This window comes from Lytechinus pictus, chromosome 18 (assembly GCF_037042905.1).
Source record: "Lytechinus pictus isolate F3 Inbred chromosome 18, Lp3.0, whole genome shotgun sequence".
Classification (NCBI taxonomy): Eukaryota; Metazoa; Echinodermata; class Echinoidea; order Temnopleuroida; family Toxopneustidae; genus Lytechinus; species Lytechinus pictus.
The window spans coordinates 21,913,880-21,935,109 of record NC_087262.1 but is presented as its reverse complement, the minus strand read 5'-3'; the positions used below and the strand labels follow the sequence as shown (position 1 = coordinate 21,935,109).

Here is a 21,230-nt window from a genome sequence, read left to right as displayed (position 1 = left end):
ATTTATTGATATTTGATTATACGTCAAACGAGTGCCCGTCTGCGTTTTGTTTGCTGCTAAGTTTGTTAATGTTTCGTTTTACATTCAAATCCTAATGTGAATTTTAATGCCGTAACATTCTGTACATACGTTATGCATTTTGTAAGTATGTTTATTGTTATTCAGGGCCCCATGGAAGACCACTACTTATTGGTGAATGGGCTATCCTGTCAAAATATCAGAAATAAATAAATAAATAAATGATTAAAAAATCTCTTACGTTGTATTTGAAATCACTTAATACCTTCAATGAGAAATACATGCGCGTTGACGTACGTCACAATAAGTTATCAGGTGAGTAATCAGCTGATTCTTTTCCAAGCATCTGCACTCTAACAGCAAAACTTGATGTGTTATTTTACGAAGCTGTTTGCTGAAAATAATATGTGGACCATTTTTTTCAAACGCCTCTACCTTTTCAGAATACTTTACTCTGCAGTGCTGAAATGTATGACGAACATGACCTCAAATTTGATTAAATGGGATAGTGGTGTAGAATTTCCCCTTATGAAGACACAAGCATTTTGACGCGTTTTTGTGTTTTTAAAAGCACATTTGCTCCAACAAAAGTGCTGATATTTTGAAAACAAGCACATGAACCCCAGATTTTTAATGATCGAGCCTTTTGAGTATACCTTTCTCTACAATCATGCAAAGTTTTGTGAAAATGACATGGCTTTTAAGTAAAGTGCAGCATTTATTATACTTCTTAAATTTGTTATATAAATTTCATTTTTTAGATTAGTTTTTGTGGCCTTTCACACCTTATGTTTAAAATTGAAGGTGCTAGTACTCTTCAAAGATCAAACGAATAGCAATATGAGTGGATTCTTTATCTTAAGTATATAATTCAGATCTAGGTGAAACTTAGATGGATTTTGACTGAGTAATAGAGGTTTACACTCAATGTTGTGATCTTGTGGGGTTCGAAAACGCAAAATTATTCTTATTGCGTATTTCTCTAGATTAATTAAGTTTTGCATATTAATAATTAGGTGCGAAAGTAACTCTGTATAAAATTTGGTGAAAGTGGCATGGATTTCGTTTTAACTGTGGAACATCCTTAAGTTTAAATTATTGTCCTATTTAACTCTTATACCTTTTTTATTAACAGTTCTGCAGCATTTTGGCAACCCTTGATAGCAGCTGAGGATAAAGGAGTCTTGTCCGTGTCATCACGTGCGTCTACCAGTCTTGGAACCTTGTTTAAGATTTTATTCATAGCACTGAAACATTAAAAACAAGTAGAATGATTTAGGATCATGAGAACAGATAGGGGCATCGATAGCGAATATTATATCCTACATTGATTAAATCCTGTATAGTGATTGGTTCAAATAGCATCATGTGACCAAATATATTTCAACTATGATGTTGCGTGACGTCAGACCTCAATATGTTTTTCGCTATACCAATTTTCTGACGTCATTATTTCAGAAAACTGGATATTTAGCCAAACTCTCGGGCGCACCGGTCAGCGAGCTGTCTCTCCCGGGCAAGTCCCGTGATGCGTCGGCGCAGGCATTAATCCGCGTTCAGTTGAGCGCGGTGGCTCGAGGAAAAGTAGGTAGGATTTCAACGCAAGTAACCGGCCTGGGGCCCGTTGCAGAAAGAGTTGCAATCAATCGCAACTCTAAAAATCATGCGCAACTTGATTTTCAACCAATCAATAGCGCGCATTTGGGACTTGCGTTTGATTTTTTGGCTTGCGTTTAAACGCAACTCTTTGTGCAACGGGCCCCTGTGCAGGCACAGCGCAAAGATTTTGGTTATCTTATCTAAATAATTAGAAGTAGGATATAAAACAAATATACTGTATCAGGCGTTTCCTTCGAAAACATAGTGGGCATTATTAATCCTCGGTTGAACTGGCAAAATAACTATATTTCCCTCGGGGCTTCGCCCCTCGGGAAGAATAGTAATTGCCAGACCAACCTCGGATAAATAATTCCACTATACTTTCTCAAATCCCTATAAATATATACATTCGCATTTCATGATGGTAGAAATAGTTACCACCTAAAGCTAAATTAGTTACTTTAAAAATATGGCTCTATATGAGATATCGAGATTATTATTTACCCAAATGAAACTTTGGTAAACTGTTTCTACCAGCGACCGATACGAGTAGCCGATGACCAAAGACCCAAAGTAGAATTTCTTAACCCGGACGGCGAGTTTTTAGCCAATTTCGCCCGGGTACCGAGCGGCGGCCGGCCGGGCACCAATGGTTTTGGGGGCATTTCTCGATCGCCGCTCAAGATTCTAGCAGCGCCTGCTCACTCTTCACTCACCGCCCTAAATACACTCGGTGCCCGGGTGGTGGCCGACCGGGCGCCGACGTAATCGAGCGGTCGCTGTCGAACGAATTAGGTAAAAAAAAAATGAACTCGTTGGATCGAACGCTGTCGAGCGGTCACCGGCTGGTTGAATTAAAATTTGAACACTTTTGTAACAGACCAACGGACTAACAGACCAACAAGAAAAGTGATCATTAGGTATCTGCCGAACTTCGTTCAGGCGAGACAAAAGAATAAGCGAGCAGCTTGCTGCCTACCTGTTTTACCTGGAAAAAGCTATTTCTATATCTATTCACGAAGTGCAAACATGTACCCAGATTTTTATCATGTTACGATAGAATACAAAATACCCTCAGCTATGCGTTTTATTAGCAATCATAAGAATACCAAATCGGTTGCAGCGGCTAATCCCCGGAAAAATTATCACCTGTCAGGTGAATATTACAGTTACTAGTGTTCTATTGGTAAAAAATGATACACATGTACAGTATAGTAAAATACACTGTAGCCCAATGTTTATCATACACGGGTTCAATTTTACACCTCTAGCATGTCTCGGGGTGCACAGGCTTGTCCCTATACGAGTACCCCTAGCGGTGCACACTGTACACCCCGAAAAGGGGTGTACAGTGTGCACCCCTATTTTGGGCGACCATCTGCACCTTAGAAGGTGTACACGTCTACCCCTTAGGGTGCATAATGTACCCCCACCTAAAATAACAAAAAGATTGTCTAGATTTCCGTTCCATTCACTTTCTGTATCGATTTTTAGTTACTTTAGGTGGGATTCGAACTAATCTCGTTTTATCTGCAGTCAAGATTCTTCCCCCTATACCAGCGAGAAGCGCTGAGACCTGATGAGGTCTTTAGCGGTATGATCCGATACTTTTCTTTTTTTAACTTATGCTGATAGTTGTGATTCAAGTAGCTATATTTACTGTTTCTCCAAAAGTATACGTAATCAAATGTGTTTTTGAAACAATTATCATCACATAAATATTAAATATTTTAAAAATTATTTCACTTCGGTAAAGTGTGGCGTAAGTGCATTGTTATTTCTGGTAATCTTCGATCACAAATCAACTGTATCTATACCATACGTCTATCAACGAGACTAATGGGCAGGACGCAAAGAATACATGGGTGTACAACAGACACGTACTCTCGCATAAGAGCTAACTTGCACCTCGATGGTATTAAGGGGTGTACGCACGTATCGTACACCCCATTTGCACCGAGATTTCTTAGTGTGTAGGAAAAGCCTTGATTAAGATACAATGCGAACAAATCTTACAATCTGATAATTCTAAAATTACTATTTCAAAACACATTTCGAATCAACTGCGAACAGACAACATGAAGATGAAATCATATAGTAAAGTTATGTGTCAAAGTTGGGGTCACAATGTGCTTGTCGTTGTCAAAATGAGCATTTTTAATATGCTCGTTTTATCCGACCTGAGGGAACGAAAAGTATTAATGGAACTGGAATCATGGAACCATTTCTTCCTTTTTCGATGGAGGGGGGGGGGGGGGCTGGGTGCAGAGCCCTCTCAAGCCCCATCCATATTAACATCTTTAGCAAGTGTCCTTGATTCTACCTACTGAGTATTGTCTTCAGCTGCTGCACCATGCATGACTGATACACCACCACTTGTGACCGCTTTCAGATCAGCATCCTTCCTATCCATTATGAGGTCTACGATGGTTCTTGATCCACTTTGAATTGTCAAGAGTGCAGGTGTAACATTATTCTCGCCCTTTTGCAAAGATGAATCGTAAGACAAATGGCAAAATGGGGAATAGAAATTCATTTTTCATCTGTGATGTTGCCTGCAGAGTTTCAATCCCTTCTTTGGTTAAAAATTGTCTTCTTTATTTCACTTTTCTTATCGTCATAGTGATCAAATCCAATATCACACTGTATTATGATCATGATAGTAGGGCCTATTGCTTCAACCATAATGTGATATAGGGTTAGCCATAAACACCAAGGCAATGCTATTAGAAAGAAAGAAACATAATTTTTCCAGTTTCATAAAAAGTGCTTATTAACACATTTACTCATTAAAAATTAATTACTTTAAACATCATTGACCAATATAAATATATTTAGAATTTATAAGTCACATGACACATCATTCTATTGATAACAATATTTTATTTTGTTTGAATGTATAGATATATTTACTGATAATGAATTGGATAGTCAAGTTGACAAGATTTCCACACCTTCTGGTTGACGTCTGCACCATGCATCAATAGAAAGTGTGCACATTGAAAGAACCCCTTAGCACACGCCACGGAGAGACATGTTATCCCTTCCCAGTCAATAGCGTGTACATCAGCTCCTTGCTGTAGGAGGTACTCTACTGTTTCGAAATTGTTCCTTTCATTTGGTAAGAAAGTGAGAAAATCATTCTGATGAACTTCCTAAAGTTAGTGTGATTATTATTTACAATCTACAGTATGATATTTTGTATAACACATGTGACCTTAAAATACTTCAAGACTTCAAGCACCTTGAAATACTTCAAGACTTCAAGCACATTGAAATACTTCAAGACTTCAAGCACCTTAAAATACTTCAAGACTTCAAGCACCTTAAACTACTTCAAGACTTCAAGCACCTTGAAATACTTCAAGGCTTCAAGCACCTTAGAATACTTCAAGCACCTTAAAATACCTCAAGCACCTTGAAATAAAACAAGATCATTGTCACTCTTTTTAGTTAAATTGAGTCAAACTTTACAGCTGTAATGTAGGCCTCACAACACATTCCATTTGGCTTGTGCCATCATTTCAGGTAATCGTGTCTGGTCGGGCTATCGCGTAACCATACCATTAGCGAAAATTAAGGGTCCCCTAATTCCCGACAAGTCGGGTATATCTGATGGTAAAAATCGAACTTTTTTAATTGATGTGCAATGTAAAAAACTAGTGCATTTTGTGTTGAGCTTCAAATGGATGATAATAAATCACATATTCAACAGCCAAGGCAACGCTTGTGTTGAAATATGTTAGTAAATAATGGAAATAGAAAATAATAGCTACGCCTGCCATTATTCTCTATTACCAATTAGTTCACAATATATATACATATAAGTGTGTAGAGTGTTGGAGTGATTGTGTATATATACTCATATACACAGACACCCCATATATACATATATGTGTATGTGTGTGTGTGTGTATATAGAGAGAGAGAGGGGGAGAGATCAAGAGAGAGATCATAAGACATCTTACGCCATTGTAGCATGGAAAAGTGCGGTATGTCCTTTCAAGTCACTGGACTCTATCAATGCTCCTCTCTCAATGAGGAACTTCACCGCGTTTACATCTCCTTGGCCTGCAAAGAATCCTAATGGTGAAGCGCCAGGCATAGGCTCGTGATTAATCTGAATATAAACAACAGGAAAGGAATTGTTTCCGGGGGGGGGGGGTTACTCTCCACATGGACTGCTACCCACCCGTGTCCGACAACCTCAGAAATGCACCCTAAACGGCGTAACCCATGAGAAAAGCCACCCTAAGTGGCGTGAACAGGGAAATCCCATAATTTGATACCCTAAGTGGCGTAAACATAAAAATCGATTAATGTTGTGGGCGTGTGGGTAACGCTTGCTGCCTTGTATAGAGCCAGGTGTAAGAGACTAGCTATAAGGTCCATGCATGCTCTCCTAAGTGCTGCGCTGGCCGCGCCGCACAGTGGGCCGGGGCGAAACAAAAGTGCGCCAAAAGTCATTTTGGGCAATTTCAGATTTTTAATTTTTGTCATGCCCAGCTGAAAGACAACACTTTGAAGAATACTTCAGCAAAATATTTAATTCGGGAATTTGCATAAAGGTTGTTAATTTCCTACCTCAAATCGTAAAATGTGACATTTTGCGAAATGGCGCGTATATGACAACTTAGTTGAAAAACAAGCAATTTCACGGGAGGTTTTTCATGTAGGAATCTGAAATGGCACCCACATAATCCTGATATATTATTTTTTTCGTGTGAAATGGTTCAAATTAGAAAAAAGACACATTTCAGGAGGTTTATAGAACAATTATTCCTCGAAATAGGCTGATAATCCATGTTTTTAGCATTTACATGAGAAACGTTTGGATTTCCGTGGATTTCCGTTTAAATTCTATCATCATCATTTTGCCAGATGTCGAAGCTTTAAGTCGATACCAAATTTAGCTGCCCGTTTTTGCCCGTTTTCATGTGAGAGCCGATTTTACTTGGCACAACACCCCCAAAACCTGTTCAAAATTGGTCATTTTTATACCGCGCAGTCATCGCAGCGCACCGTGTGGGGTGTACATTGCCGTTCATTTTTGCACGGCGAGGACGATTCCCCCTTCCATTCCATGAAAAATACATGAATTCCGGGCATAGTGCAAACAAAATAAAGGTTGATAACGCATATAAGGGCTACCCGCCCCTCTTCCAGAGATAAAATTTACTTGTAGAAGAATTTCAGCCAAAAGCCCTCCTCATAGTAAAACATTCGTGGTCCTATATACTCTGCGTTTTACCCAAGTCTACATCGCCTGATAAAGCACGGTTAATATTTTTCAGATTTTTAAGTATTTTTTTAATCTAATGATCACTTTGATGCCATATAATTATTTTCAGGATCTCATACACACGTGTTAGGCATGTGAGAAGCATAAACCAACATTCACTCAGGTCAATCTTAAAGTAACACATAACACAAAGTTTATATACTACACATTGTTTAGCGTAATTTGTCTTTTCACAGATAGGTTTTAAGTAGCCAATCAAAATTTGGTATCAAAGTGAGGTCATATCGGCTTTAAATTATGTTCAGTCGATTCTACGCCCAAAATTACCCTTAATCAACATGTTAAAATAAAAATATAACACGGAATATAATTTTGGCGCACTTTCAACTCATTCTGGCCCACTGTGCGCCGGCGTGTGGGAGGACTATTTTGAATCCCTTAGAATCGCCTTTCATGGTGTTTATGGCTTATGTCTGCTCCCGGGTCTCCTCAAATTTGCCCAAATTTGCACCCTAAATGGCGTAATTTTCATAACCAAATTAGCAACCCTAAACGGCGTGAAGAGAGAAAGAAAAGGCTACCCTTATCGGCGATTTACGAGCGAATGGTGCTGAAATGCAACCCTTTTTGCCAAAGACGTCGACGCCGACCGAGTGCCTGAAACGGGTCCCTTTTCGACGCTTTTTCTGGACGCGGGTGCGTAGCAGGTCATGTGGAGAGTGACCCCCCGGGTTATGTTTATGAAATGATAATAAGTTAGTTATAAAACATTTCTTCGTTCTTTTTAAATATTTTTGTTACAAAATATACACTGTTTCCTAGATTATCAATTTCATTTTAATTTAAGTCTATTTCGTTTCATTTTTTTAAACTTAATTTAAATTTTACAGAAAACTTTTGTTTGTTTTGTACAATTTTTAATTGGATAATTTGAAGGGAATAATTTTACATCATAACAAAATAAGATTTTCAAATATCAGTTGCGAGAAGGGTAAAAAAATGTCAAATTTTTGGCGCCGGATAAAGTGTAATGTGACTGACCGTATTGCGACTGACCGGAGTTTTTCTATCTTCAAAAGAAACTTAAAACTGCTTCCCAAATTTGTATGTCTTATTTTTTTGCAGGTATATGGTAAAAGTGTTTTTATTTGAAAGAACAATTAAAAAGTAATCAGTCACTTTTTTCCATGTCCTTTTTGTGTAATGCGACTAACCGATTATTGGGACATCATAGCATCTACAATGTACATCATACCTTTCTGTATGTATTGTTTTAAAGCCTCGGTTGTCAAGATAAATTGACAGAAAGACTCACTCCTGTAAGAGTACTGGTAGCACCAAGTAGAAAAACACGTTAACGTGTAATGCGACTGACCGTGGAATCGCCCAAAACAATATTCTAAAGATGTGATAAGACCACATATATAACATTTTCCCAGATAACATCATACTGCCAAAGAGTTGAGTAAAAAGATAGCTGATAAAATAATCATTCAAAGCAAAATGTTAATGTAAAGTCATCACTGCAAGAATCTGAAAAGAGATTATCACATTACTTAAATATGATAATCAAAACAATGTATAGCAGTGACGTAACTACGGGGGTGGGGGCACGCGTATCACCCATTCGACTGGCCACCCCCCCCCCCTTGAAAAAAAGTGGAAATTCTTTAGGAGCCTCGTCTGCATTACACAATTAAGACACTGAAATATCAAATATCTTCTTTTTCCATTTCTCCTTTGAATTTACAAGACAGTAGTTAAATGTGCCAATAGGTTTGGGTCGGTATAAAAACGGCCGAGGTAAAAATGACAAAGGTAAAACAGGCAGAGGTAAAATGGCAAAGGTAAAACTGGCAGAGGTACCCGATCGAGGTACAGCAGGCCTCGGTTGGACCTTGATCGGTTTTTCCAGATGTAACTTATATTAGGTAGCAATGAATGACTGAATAAACACGCAGTAATGAAGAACATTTTATATCCACGAAGAAATATACCATAACCAATGTAGGGAAAGGAGTATAAACTCACCCATTCCGAATGTCGAGCCAGTATGCGCTCCGCTTCTTTGATATCACCAAGAGCTAAAGCTGTAATCAACTTCATTGCTGGATCCATCATGATGCGGTTACATTCTTGGGCAAAGAAATCATAAACTTAATTATGAAATAACAGAAATGATTATGATACTGATTGTATTCATTAACTTGTTACTGCTTCTATTATCTACTTATTACAAGTTATACTATTATTCTATTATATTTTGTTTAAGTCATCGATCATGTCTTCTCGTTTCTGCAAAATTCAATAATTTGCGCAGAACGAACATAGAGATAAAAGCAAATAAGTAGTATTGCTGTTGAAATTGGGAAATACAGTTATGTAGCATAAATTATATATTACTCTGTATTTAAAAATTATATTTTTTCAATAATCCATTCGATTCTGAGGAAAGGACGGGGGGATGAACGTCCCGTTACATTCAAACTTTACCAGTGTGGTAACTGCCATGACAATGGGATTCAGGGGCATCCATGTTCAAAGTCTATTAAAACTTATTTTGACTAGTCATTGATTTTTTTTTCGAGACATGTTTACTTTTCAACTTTATATTGTAATCCTATTATACTTTGCTTATAATGTATGCATTATTATGAATTTAATTATGTTATTCTTTGTTTATCATGTATGTATAACTATGAATTGTAAATGAAAACAAGAGTAAAACAGAAAATTCAAATCAAATCAAACTTACCGCGAAACATTTCTTCGATGTTGGGGTTCCAGTCTTTCGGTTTAGGAACACGAATCCGTTCTGGTGTCAGGTTAGCAGAACTGAAAACGAACTTTTTGTTGTCCATCAGCTTAACATGGATATCGGAACCATCCATCTCTATCACTCTCCCAACAGCACCAAGAGCCTAAAAAAAGAGAGCATTATTTTGTTCCCAAGAGCATACACTGCAAAAACGCTTGTGAAAATTTTAAGCACGTTGTTTAAGCCCGTTACTCTAACAAATGTTATATGAACTTTGAAGAATTGTTTAATCTTTTTTAAACAACTATTTAAACTTTTTAAACAAGTTGTTAAAAAGTTTAAACAATTACAAACAGGTTTAAATAACATGTTGTTAGAGTGACAGGCTTAAACAACGTGCTATTTTTTACTGTGTAAAATAAACAATTTACAAATAATTTAAAAATCTAAAAACAGGTAGGTCTGTCTGAAAATGAGGTACATTCTTTGAAAAGTTGAATCAGGAGCATAATTGCAAGGAGACCGGGGCGACTGTCCTTACATTCTTTGAAAGAATGGAAAAGTTCGAAATGAAATCAAAGAAGAGGAAGTATGGAAAAGTGATGGTTTGGTCATCTTTGATTTACCAATTCTTTCTGTTTTCTGATTCTTCAACAACACACACATACACTCTCACGCACCCCACACGCATATATTTATATATATATATATATATATATATATATTAATGAGGCAAAGTGGTAATGCATTGTACTTAGTTCCAACAGTTTATTTTGAATTCCAAATTTTCGACGTTAAACAAACGTCTTCATCAGGGATACAATAAAGCTCACAGAGACAAGAACTGAAATAATAACATTCATGATTGTGGTAGTCATGGAACCGTGCACAAAACAGCATCACCATCATAATAATAATTAAAAAAAGCATATTGGAGGCGCAGGCTGTAAAAATTATCGCGTGAGTATATCATTGTTACGTAACAATCACTTATTATGACGCCACCACAATCATGAAAATGCAAGAATAGAAAGGATAAAGGCTTATATCAAGAAAATAAATTACGATAAAAGGAGGTGACAATGGCCTCCCAAATCACTCTATCTTGAAATCAACTGTTAATATGTATGGAGGAGAGTAGAGCAATAATAATGATAATAAACCTATGAGAAATTCCTGAAATTATTTATAAAAATTGTATTTGTCCAGCCAAGACAGATCTTTGTTTAGGCCATGCTGAAAACTTCGGCTATGAATAATGGCTCGAAGTTCAGCGAGTTTCCTCTCTTCCGCGGATTTATAACCTCCTCCGAAAAGAACTATTTTGAGATCACTGATCGAGTGATTTTCTCTGTTGAAGTGCTCAGCGTAATATCGTTATATATATATATATATATATATATATATATATATATGTATATATATATATATATATGTATATATATATATATATATATATATATATATTATATATGTATATATATATATATATGCAGCAATGGAGATACACACCTGAAAGTTGACCCTGAGTCAACCGACTTGAAGTCAATTTACTCAGAGTTATGTTCAGGACTTAGAATTTTTTTGAGCTCGGAGAGTGTACTACGGGCGGCAATGGCGTGCTTTCACGATGGGAAACACAGTTGGGGGGTGTGATCGCTTATTAGAACAGCCACTACGTACATTCATAGACCTGCTGTGTGTTCTGCGGAGCTAGAGCTGATTTTGTGAAATAATGTAGTCTTATTCCAGGAACGAATAAATAACTAAAAAAAAGAGTAAGATTTTTTTTTGTAGTTGAATAATATGGTTCCAAGATTAATCACCAAAATATTTGTTCATTCAATTCAATTTGGATTACATCCAGTTAAGTGTACTGAGGCCTAGATTAGTAGGGTTTCCAGGGCTGCAGTTGGGGGGGGGGCAGTTGATATTTGAATTAACAATAAAAATGAAAACAAAGGTAGATCGACTTGATTTCGATGTATGCATAACATATCATAGATCCTGTCCATGTCTCATTTTTTTTTTGGGGGGGGGGTGCAGTTGATATATTAATATAGCATAATACTCAGTATTATGATTACATTTCTTGATATAATGGACTAAAAGTGATGGAATGTTTTTGTACGGTGACTGGAGGTCACTGTCTGTAGTATTCACTTCACTTGATGTTGTTATGCCTCACTTCATGGATTTTCATGTTGAGATAACATTACCTCATCCCATACCCTGTCTATGACTTTTTTTTTCAGCGGGGGGGGGGGGGATTGATATCATGATTTTGCATAAAACTGTTAATAAAACAACCTCATTCGTGTGATTATATTCCTTCATGTAACTGACTAAAAGTGATGACATGTTTTTTTATTAGATGACTTGAGGGTTTTGTGGGTAGTATTAACTTGAAGTTTTGGGTCACTTTATGGTTTTCATGTGTGTACATTGTCTAGAGACATTTAATTTATCCCGGCATGTCCGACATCCACGTATCATACCTACTCATACTATTTTTTTCCCATTTATTCATTTATTTTTTATTTGGGGGGGGGGGGAGTTGATATTTAAAGACGCACATTCCTCGCCAGTAGTTCTGCAGCATGGAGACTTAACGCAGCAATGCCCACGCGATTTCGTGCGAATGGGACTGTGTGTTGTTATGACTCTCTTTGTGGATTTTCAGGACTAGATAACATTACCTTATATCCCTTAATATAATCAACTCAAAGATAATATATCTTTTAGTTTGCTGACTTGAGGTCAATAATGGTGGTATTCATCTTACCTGAAGTTGTTATGACTCTATTTGTGGATTTTCAGGAATAGATAACATTACCTTATATCCCTTAATATAATCGACTCAAAGTGATGATATATTTTACTTAGCTGACTTGAGGTCAATAATGGTGGTATTCATCTTACCTGAAGTTGTTATGACTCTCTTTGTGGATTTTCAGGAATAGATGACATTACGTTATTCCCATATCCTGTCCATATCTTAATATAATTTTTTTTTTTTGGGGGGGGTGGAGCAGTTGGTATCTTACTTTAGCGTGAAACTGACCTAAAATATATGAAGTACATAAAGTAATATATCCCTCATTAAAATCGACTCAAAGTGATGATATGTTTTAGTTTGCTGACTTCAGGTCAATAATGGTGGTATTCATCTTACCTCAAGTTGTTATGACTCTCTTTGTGGATTTTTTTTTAGCGTTGCGGGGTGATATGTATCGAAATCTGACATAGTTACCATATAGATCTAGATCTAGTATTTTAATTATGTTGAAAAAAGTACAATTCAATGTCAATAGATCTACCAAGAATTGCCTCATCCGGCCTAGATCTACATTTTCAACTTGACAAATCAAATCAAATCCAATCAAATTAATCGACATTTTCATACATGCGCGCGCGCACACACACACACACACACACATACACACACAAACCTTTTGAAGAAAATATGGGGGGTGGGCGGGGGGGGGGGATGGGGGAACAGCAGCGCGCCCCACAAAGACACAAACCCTACCAGAAGTAGGCCTACGCCACTGTCAGTACACTTTATTGGATGTCAAAATTGACGAATCTTGGAAAATAAGCGTCGAACCATAATATTACACCACAGTTTGAACAACAAAAACAAAACCATACAATTTTAGAGCATTGTTATAATTATTATTTTACTTATTTATTTATTCCTGGAATAAGACTACACAATTACTCAAAATCGGCTCTCGCTCCGCAGAGTACGCAGTAGGTCTATGCACGTACGCATAGTGGCTGTTCTAATAAGCGACCACAACCCCACATTAATCGCTCTGCGTGGAACATTACAATGACAAATCTAGACTCATTATTTTGTTATTAAGGCATTATAATTAATACAGGAAACGCAAATAGAGATGAATAACAAAGCAATAACTCAAACCAGTTGAACAGTTATCAAGAAAACAGACAACATGTTAGAAAAATCAACTGAAAGAAACTGCAATCGTGATATAGCACTCCGTTGCCGCCCGCAGTACACTCTCTGAGCTCGAAAAAATTCTAAGTCCTGAACATGACTCTGAGTAAATTGACTTCAAGTCGGTTGACTCAGGGTCAACTTTCAGGTGTGTACCTCCATTGCTGCATATATATATATATATATATATATATGTGTGTGTGTGTGTATATATATAATGCTTAAAAAATAGATGAATACTCCGTGGACAATTTTTAAACCATTGCAGGCGCGATCCACAGTCGGGCTTTGGGTGCGAATTGGCGCGAAAGAAAATGACAAGCAAAAAAAAATAGAAAAGAAAAACAAATGAGATCGCAAATAGATAATTTCGCGTGGCCTAATCCTCCATAGGGATTTCGTCAACCTATATGCCATATAACTGAAAAATCCCTATGGGCGAAAATTCGTTAAAAAGCAACTAAAACCTGTGACAGATATTAGAAAAAAAAATAGAATACGCATGTTAACCACCAGGAAAGGGGTGTTGGCGCCCCTCTACGCCTCCTTTGATATAAGGTTACCTTTTTCATAGCTGAAGTCCATCCACCATGCCCAGACTGTAATCTCTTGACCATCTCCATATCATCATTTACTCTGACAAGCTGACCAAGACAAAGTCGATGAACCTTAAATCAACATGTAAGTCAAGGTAGAATGTGAATTAGGACCAATACGAACTATTATGGTGATGATGATGATGATGATTGTGGTGGTTATGGCGATAAAGATAACGATGATGATGGTGATGATAATGTTGATGGTGATGATGTCGATGATGATGTTGTTGATGATGATGATGGACTCGTTGCTCCGGAGCTAAGGACACTCTTCTGTGGCATCGCAAGAAACTTACGTCCAATTGCAATCAAATCAAGTCCCCTTGATGGGGACTACAAATTTGCGTTTTATCATAGGACTTGTGTTTGATTTTTGGACTTACGCTTGATCTAAAATTGATCGTAAGTTTCGATCAATTGCCAAATGGAACCAAATGTTCAATGATTAAAGCCTACTGAATTACAGGAGGAAATAACCAACAATTTGTCGATGAAGCGAGAGTGGTAAATTTCGACTGATGTCTGGGCAAAAATATATACGATATAATTAGTTTAGCATATCATCATCGAACATGTCGTATATTCACGCTTTATGATAATTTTTTTCAGACATTATACAATAAAATATGAGGGGATTCGTAGAATTTGTAATACATCACATATGAGAGCTGGTGCTTTCATAATGATGTCAGAAATTAGGAGTTAAAATAACTCGTATTCTTTAAATAATTTCTTTAAAACTATCACAATATTTTAATTTTTATTTTATTATTTATTTTTTGGGGAGGCTTTTATCAAAAAAATCCATTAATCATTATCAGGATGATCTTTTTCCTGTAATTTGTGCTAATTACCTTTCTTAGAGCTGCAGAATTCATGGTGAATGTTTCTTGGCTATCATGGAAAGTCACAGTGAAGTCGCCAGTATGGGTTATTCTGTTCACAAAGCCCTTCTTTCGATATGTCTGTTGCAGGATAGACAAACTAACGTTTTGAATGTGACCTTACAATTTTTGCAATTAAAGTTCAAAGTTTTACTAAGTCAATGTCATTTCCCTGATTTTGGGGGAAAACAATCAATCATATTTTGGTACAAAAATTGTAACCATGATAATGCCGTTTGCGAGATGTCCACACATAAGTGATAACACTAGAGATAACACTAAAAATTTTGCCCAAGCCCAAGTTCAATTCATTTATTTCCAATTAAAAATCACAATATAAAAGTTCATAAAAATGCATAATTGAGCAAATGCAAACCAGATTCATGTAAATGTATGACGAAAGTCTTCCACATAAAATATATATGTATACAAAAAGTAAACATTTTAAACAACAGACGAAATAGGGAAACTATAAAAACCCCAAAATAGAGTTTGTCTAGATAACCTACCCTTAAGGAATTAGACAAAATATAATTGAAATAGTAAGGAATAAGAAACTTATTTGCCCACAATAAATACAAAAGAAAAACCAAAGAAAAAAAATCAAGATCCAACAATAAAGGGGAACAAACAAAAACAAAACCAAACAAACCCTACACGAAAAAGTAAAAGGTGGACAATAAATCTACACAAGTTGAAGATTGATTGGATTATTTTTCCATTAAAGATTTCCCTGGGTCCTAATGAGTTCTATTTGTCTTTTTTTGTAACTGTCATTCATTCCTAAACAGTGCTGGACATTCCTTCTGCTTGAGCAGTCTTGTTTTATCTCTAGCCTAAGACTAACTCGTACGTAGGACTATTCTCTTCTCTTCTGTTTGTAAAGTATACATATATGCTGATGTATATTTCTGTTGAACCTGGAATGTTGAACATGTTAGAGGGTGCCAGCTGGTTGTCCATGTTATTTATCGATTTCCTTCTTTCTGTTTTGTTTGGTCGTGTACATGCATTTTAAGATTAAGCCATCATTATATATTCGTTGTAACATGCATTACAAATATAATGTATTTCTTTTCAACTTCATAAGGCTTGCTTGTACTTAGATTAATCTTTTTTTATTCATATAAAAGAAACAGTCAGAATATGAATTATATATTCCAATTTTGTTTGTAAATTATTTATTATTTTGGATGCTCAATATTGAGCCTATCGGTGTTACGTAACCAGGCGCGGATTTAGCTTTTTCCAAGAGGGGATTGGACCAAGAAATTTGAAAAGCACAAATAGGGGGTTGGCTCCAAAATGTAGGTCTTTATATTTTTTACTTGACAACCCAAGTAAAAGTTAGGGGTTAAACCCCCTACCCCCCCCCCCCCCCGTAGACCCGTCACTGCTGACGATATACCTTGAGCATATCTGCATCTACAATTCTCTTTTCCGCCGAGGATTAAACGAAAATAAATGGTCTAGACAGGGAATTTGATAAATCGGTGGCAGCGGTGGGATGAATTTACTTACATCAAATAATCAGAAAGTAAAGGATTGATGTTTGGCCTATGTTCATAGCTAAACTGCAATGACATAGGAGTCGGAGCATCCGAGACTGGATAATGATAAAAATCGGGATTGTACCATCACCACGTAAATTACAATTAAGGATGGAGTAATTTCTTTAACTCACGCTGGCGATCTCAGGCTTCCACAGGGCTCTGCGTTTGTGAAGTGTCTCCAATTCTGCAGGGGTCGCGGTTACCAGAACGTTGTCTCCTTCATTCACAGCCTCCAGATCTCCTAAAATAAACAAAGAGAAAAGAAAAAAAATCATTTGTTGTAGATCAGCTCACTCTTTCTAACTCAGTACACTACTACACTGCAATTGATGTTTCATATACCGATATGGGAAATAGCAAAGATTGCGGAAAGGCTTTCCTCTCTGTCGAGAGAAATGCTAATATGGAATGCCTTACCAAGAGTAATTCGATCTGGAGTCATGGAATTGCCACACCGCTGCTCTAAACAACCCTATTAATTCAAAATATCAGCATTCTTACCAAGATTCGGTAGATGCCCGTCATAAACCTGGCCGCCAGAGCCTGGCAGTGTGCAGAAGATCTTAGTGATGTCTATCCAATCTGGTGAAGATGAAAACGCAACCGCTATTTGGACATTGACTCTTTCCTCGGATGTCTGTTCACGTTTAACCACTGTCCCGAGCACCTTACCTATAATAAGACAGAACATGCTGCATATTACTCATACCTAAAGATTTTCTTGATTATTGCTTGTTCATACAAATGCCATCTTTCTACAATCAACGAATAATGTAATTTCATAAGGTATAAAGTCAGAACCCTCTGTTTAAAATACAATGCTGTCAGATTTTTTCATCTGTAAACTCCGAACGAAACTTTGGCAAAGCAGAGAAAAATCATCTTTAGGGAAATGAACATCATGGAATGTTCAAAATGCTCTTTGCAACTAAAATTGATATCAGGTAAATTTCTGCTTAAGTTTGTTGTTTCCAAATCCCCATATATATATATATATATATATATATATATATATATATATATATACTTAGTTATTTTTGTTTCTTTTCCCGAACACATTATATAGATATTGGCTTTCACGAAACACTCTTCTTGATGAAACAGCAAAACAACTAGACAAACCTTCACATTCTTTTCCATATAGGAATGAAATATTTTCCTAGTTCATCGAGGATAAGAATACACTTAGAACAAACCTGATCCTTGTCTCTTGAGCCACTGGGGATGTCTGACAACCTTTGCCCCTGGAAATATCCCTCTGAGAGCTATTCGAGGAGAAGATGACCTCGGTAGCATCTTAGGACTACATCAATTATAAAATCAACCACATTTTGCTTTTATGCGTCAGTTTAACTCCACCCAGTTCTTTATATCAAGACAAATATAAAAAGAATATCCCTATACCTTACGATGGATATTCGTTTCATCTGCGCCTCCGATTAGGTAAAAGGTAACTAAAAATACAGCTCAAATAAATCCTAGGACTTGTTTGGATTGAAAGGTTTCTTCAAATCGTCATGAAAAATATCATCATACTTGTATACATCGTTTTATATATACTATTGGATAGGGAACATTGAGGTTTCAAATTTTAACAATATATTCCCTATATGAACGAACTATAGACTCACAGAAAATGCATCATTCATGGCCAAACTTTGCTTGGGGATAAAAAAAAGCATTTGGAAGTGTCATGATGTGGTTCTGAACTTTTGAAATTTGTAATCAGAGGGTCGTTTGTTTAGATTTCACCATGGCCTTTATCGTCCTTAATTGACAAGACGTCATTCCAATTCGTTAAATGGGTACCCCATTGGATGTCAAAGTCATAAACTACATTATATTCAAACCAAAAAGCAACAAATCAAGGGGCTATGGCCAGATCCAGTGACCATTTTCCCCTCGAATATCCATGATTAAGTCCATTGGAAGTAGCAATCAAACACAACATAGCTCTTGATTGGTTGTGTAACATACCCCATTGATGTATTGTCTGAGGAAAGCACTCTCATGAAGACATGACTAAGATCATGTTCATCATTCATGTAGCAGGTTGTACACAGGTCAATGGCATAGCATTCAGTGCATCTCCATCGTATCCCTCTGATCTCATCAACATTACATCCATCACACCAGATCTTAGGATGGCAAACTAAAATGGAAACAAGATGATGGAAAAGAATATCATTTAAACTTGTCCTTTTGTATCACCTACCCTAAACATCCTTGGCCACAAATTGCCACCTTTGTCATGTTCCGAAAAAACAGCTTTCTAATTTCCCCTCTTCTCTACCCAGGTGTTCCCTCCAATTACATATAAAATTGGTGTTATCATTTACACAGAAGCAGTTGCCTTGGCTTGGGATATCAACTGGCGGTCTCCTCACGGAGGCAGTGTTTTCGTCAAATCATTGCATGGTGCTGTTTAACATTTTTAAATCAAATTTTTGATAAAATTTTCTTTTAGTATATTCCCGATACGTTATATACACACAAATATCTTACAGAACTGATCATTAAGTTTGAAACTAAAAAATCCTCCGGAAAAATATTTTAAAAATAATAGTCTACCGTATCCAAAACTTATTCCCCACTTGTATGTGACATTACGTTACTTGAGATATAATTACCTTTATTAGCTGTGTCAATGATCCTGAGATCGAAGGCGAGGTCGTAACCTACCCGGTAAAGACCCTTATCACCACTGTCCCATTGGACCAGCACAGATAACTTCGGAAAGTTTGGTTGACATTGAGCCTGGAGTGAAAGAATAGTTCCTGCATGTCCCTTTCCGCCATCTTGGTTTTTATAAACCCAGTCTGGTCCCCGGATGACACGGAAACCTGGTTGTGGAGGAGTACCCATTGACCCGCTAAAAACAAATAAAAATTTGCATATTTACAGAGGATTTTCCTCTCCATATTGTATTTCTTTTATTAAACATATATACTCTAGTAAAGCACATTATCCATTCCCAGGGTCCGTATATAAGCAGCGAGGAATGTGAAGTGTTAATTGTATTGAAAATACTCAAATATTCTAATTTGTGCTACACTTACTTGATTTAAATTCCAAATATGCATAATCTTACTCCCCACTTCAACTCGTGTTTTTCCAGGTACTCAAAATATCCCTCTCCGCATTTTTATCAGTATCTGCGCCTCAGCGAAAGATGTCGCATTAAATTTTCCTCGAAAGAAAATAGATATACATCACTTAATATTCTTTAAGGTTATCCCAATTGAAACAAATATACAATGACGTTATACATTAATAAGTACAGTTGGATGGATATAATTATTGTACACCGTGGTATAATGAGTAATTATATGTATTTTTGCAAAGTTTAAAGTTTTGTTTCTTCATGGAATTAAACATTACAATAACCAAATCATATATCATATTCAATACAAGCCTATGATTTTATCAATACAATATTATAGATCGTGTTTTATCATGCAGGAACAGATATGGTTGATTGAGCAGATTATAATTCAACACGTTTCTGTGATCATCAAGGAATGATAAATGTTCGATGATCATGAATTGATTCTTCAAATTGTTAATAGTAAACTGATATCCTTTTATTTTGATGCATAATTCTTCATATTGATCATTTTGACAAGAATCAAAACTAAATTTTTGTGGACAACCCGTGAAAATTCATTGGAGGAAACTTTACCTGACATCATTTTTTACACGTTTCAAATATAGGCCAAGTAATGTCAAGGGAAACAATGAATCGTACACATTAAGGCATATTTCTCCCGATTCAGACGAATTTTCCGCTTTTTTATGTGGGAGGGGGGGGGTTCTGGTAAATTCTCTTCAGTCTCAAATCAAAATGACCCCCCCAGCCGCCAGTTAAAGTCAAGAACTCTAGCCCCCCCCCCTCTCTCTCTCTCTTCTGTGCTCTCTCCCTCCCCTCTTTCTTCCCCTTTTCAACTTGCCAATTACATTCTCTTTCTCATATTTTGTATAGATCTACAATAATTGATATAATATCTATTCTCGTGTAATCATTATAGAAGAAAAGTCAATTAGATTACCTATTCTTTCTGCACTCTTCAAAGTCAATCTAAAGTACGTCACTAACTTGCTCAAATGCTTTCCAAGAATTCATACTCAGATCAGTCATGGCGTCTTTACATACACCCCAAGAGGCAAATTTGATACAGCATTTAGTATAGTATTTTAATACAGCACTTAATACAGCGGGTATTTCGTATACTGCACTGCACAGTGTCTACGGGGATTCCCCAGCTATTGCGCAATACCAGCATGTAGTGTACGTAGGAAAAGCGCTGCAATATCTCCACTTGAACGTCTTTTGTTATGTTGTTCTATTGTTAGTGTTCTTGCGTTTGTAGCGATCTGTATAAAATAGTTTTAACATAATTTCAATGCCTGAGAAGTTTCAATGAATGTCAGATCTAGCGCGTCGTTCCCAGGCCGCCGTTATATGGGATTTTTCCCCCTTCATGATTACGTCTCTGTTCTATGTTCCGGAGGGGGGGGGGGGGGGGGGGGTAATTGGTTATATTTCCATGCAACGGAACTGGAAAGCAATTAATGTTTATACGTAAATAATATACATGTTGGTTGATTAA

The 21,230-nt window shown here is 36.7% G+C and overlaps 1 protein-coding gene across 2 annotated transcripts in view; it reads right to left on the bottom strand.

The window, feature by feature from the left end:
• The window catches only part of LOC129282112 (E3 ubiquitin-protein ligase MIB2-like), a 35,089-nt gene extending 14,118 nt beyond the window's left edge, over window positions 1–20,971 (bottom strand). The window contains exons 1-14 of one of the 2 annotated variants that reach the window (XM_064113288.1): window positions 20,670–20,971; window positions 19,251–19,492; window positions 18,598–18,772; window positions 17,817–17,923; window positions 17,122–17,292; window positions 16,752–16,861; window positions 15,038–15,148; window positions 14,148–14,252; window positions 9,615–9,780; window positions 8,891–8,994; window positions 5,586–5,737; window positions 4,572–4,728; window positions 3,945–4,099; window positions 1,139–1,265 (exon numbers count right to left, since the gene is read on the bottom strand). In XM_064113288.1, the coding sequence (XP_063969358.1) occupies window positions 1,139–1,265; window positions 3,945–4,099; window positions 4,572–4,728; window positions 5,586–5,737; window positions 8,891–8,994; window positions 9,615–9,780; window positions 14,148–14,252; window positions 15,038–15,148; window positions 16,752–16,861; window positions 17,122–17,292; window positions 17,817–17,923; window positions 18,598–18,772; window positions 19,251–19,485 (1,875 nt within the window). In that variant the 5' untranslated portion in view covers window positions 19,486–19,492; window positions 20,670–20,971. Of the gene's footprint in view, window positions 1–1,138; window positions 1,266–3,944; window positions 4,100–4,571; window positions 4,729–5,585; window positions 5,738–8,890; window positions 8,995–9,614; window positions 9,781–14,147; window positions 14,253–15,037; window positions 15,149–16,751; window positions 16,862–17,121; window positions 17,293–17,816; window positions 17,924–18,597; window positions 18,773–19,250; window positions 19,493–19,679; window positions 19,754–20,669 lie in introns of those variants that run through there. The other variant, XM_064113289.1, reaches the window with a different exon arrangement.
• Window positions 20,972–21,230: the final 259 nt, after the last annotated feature.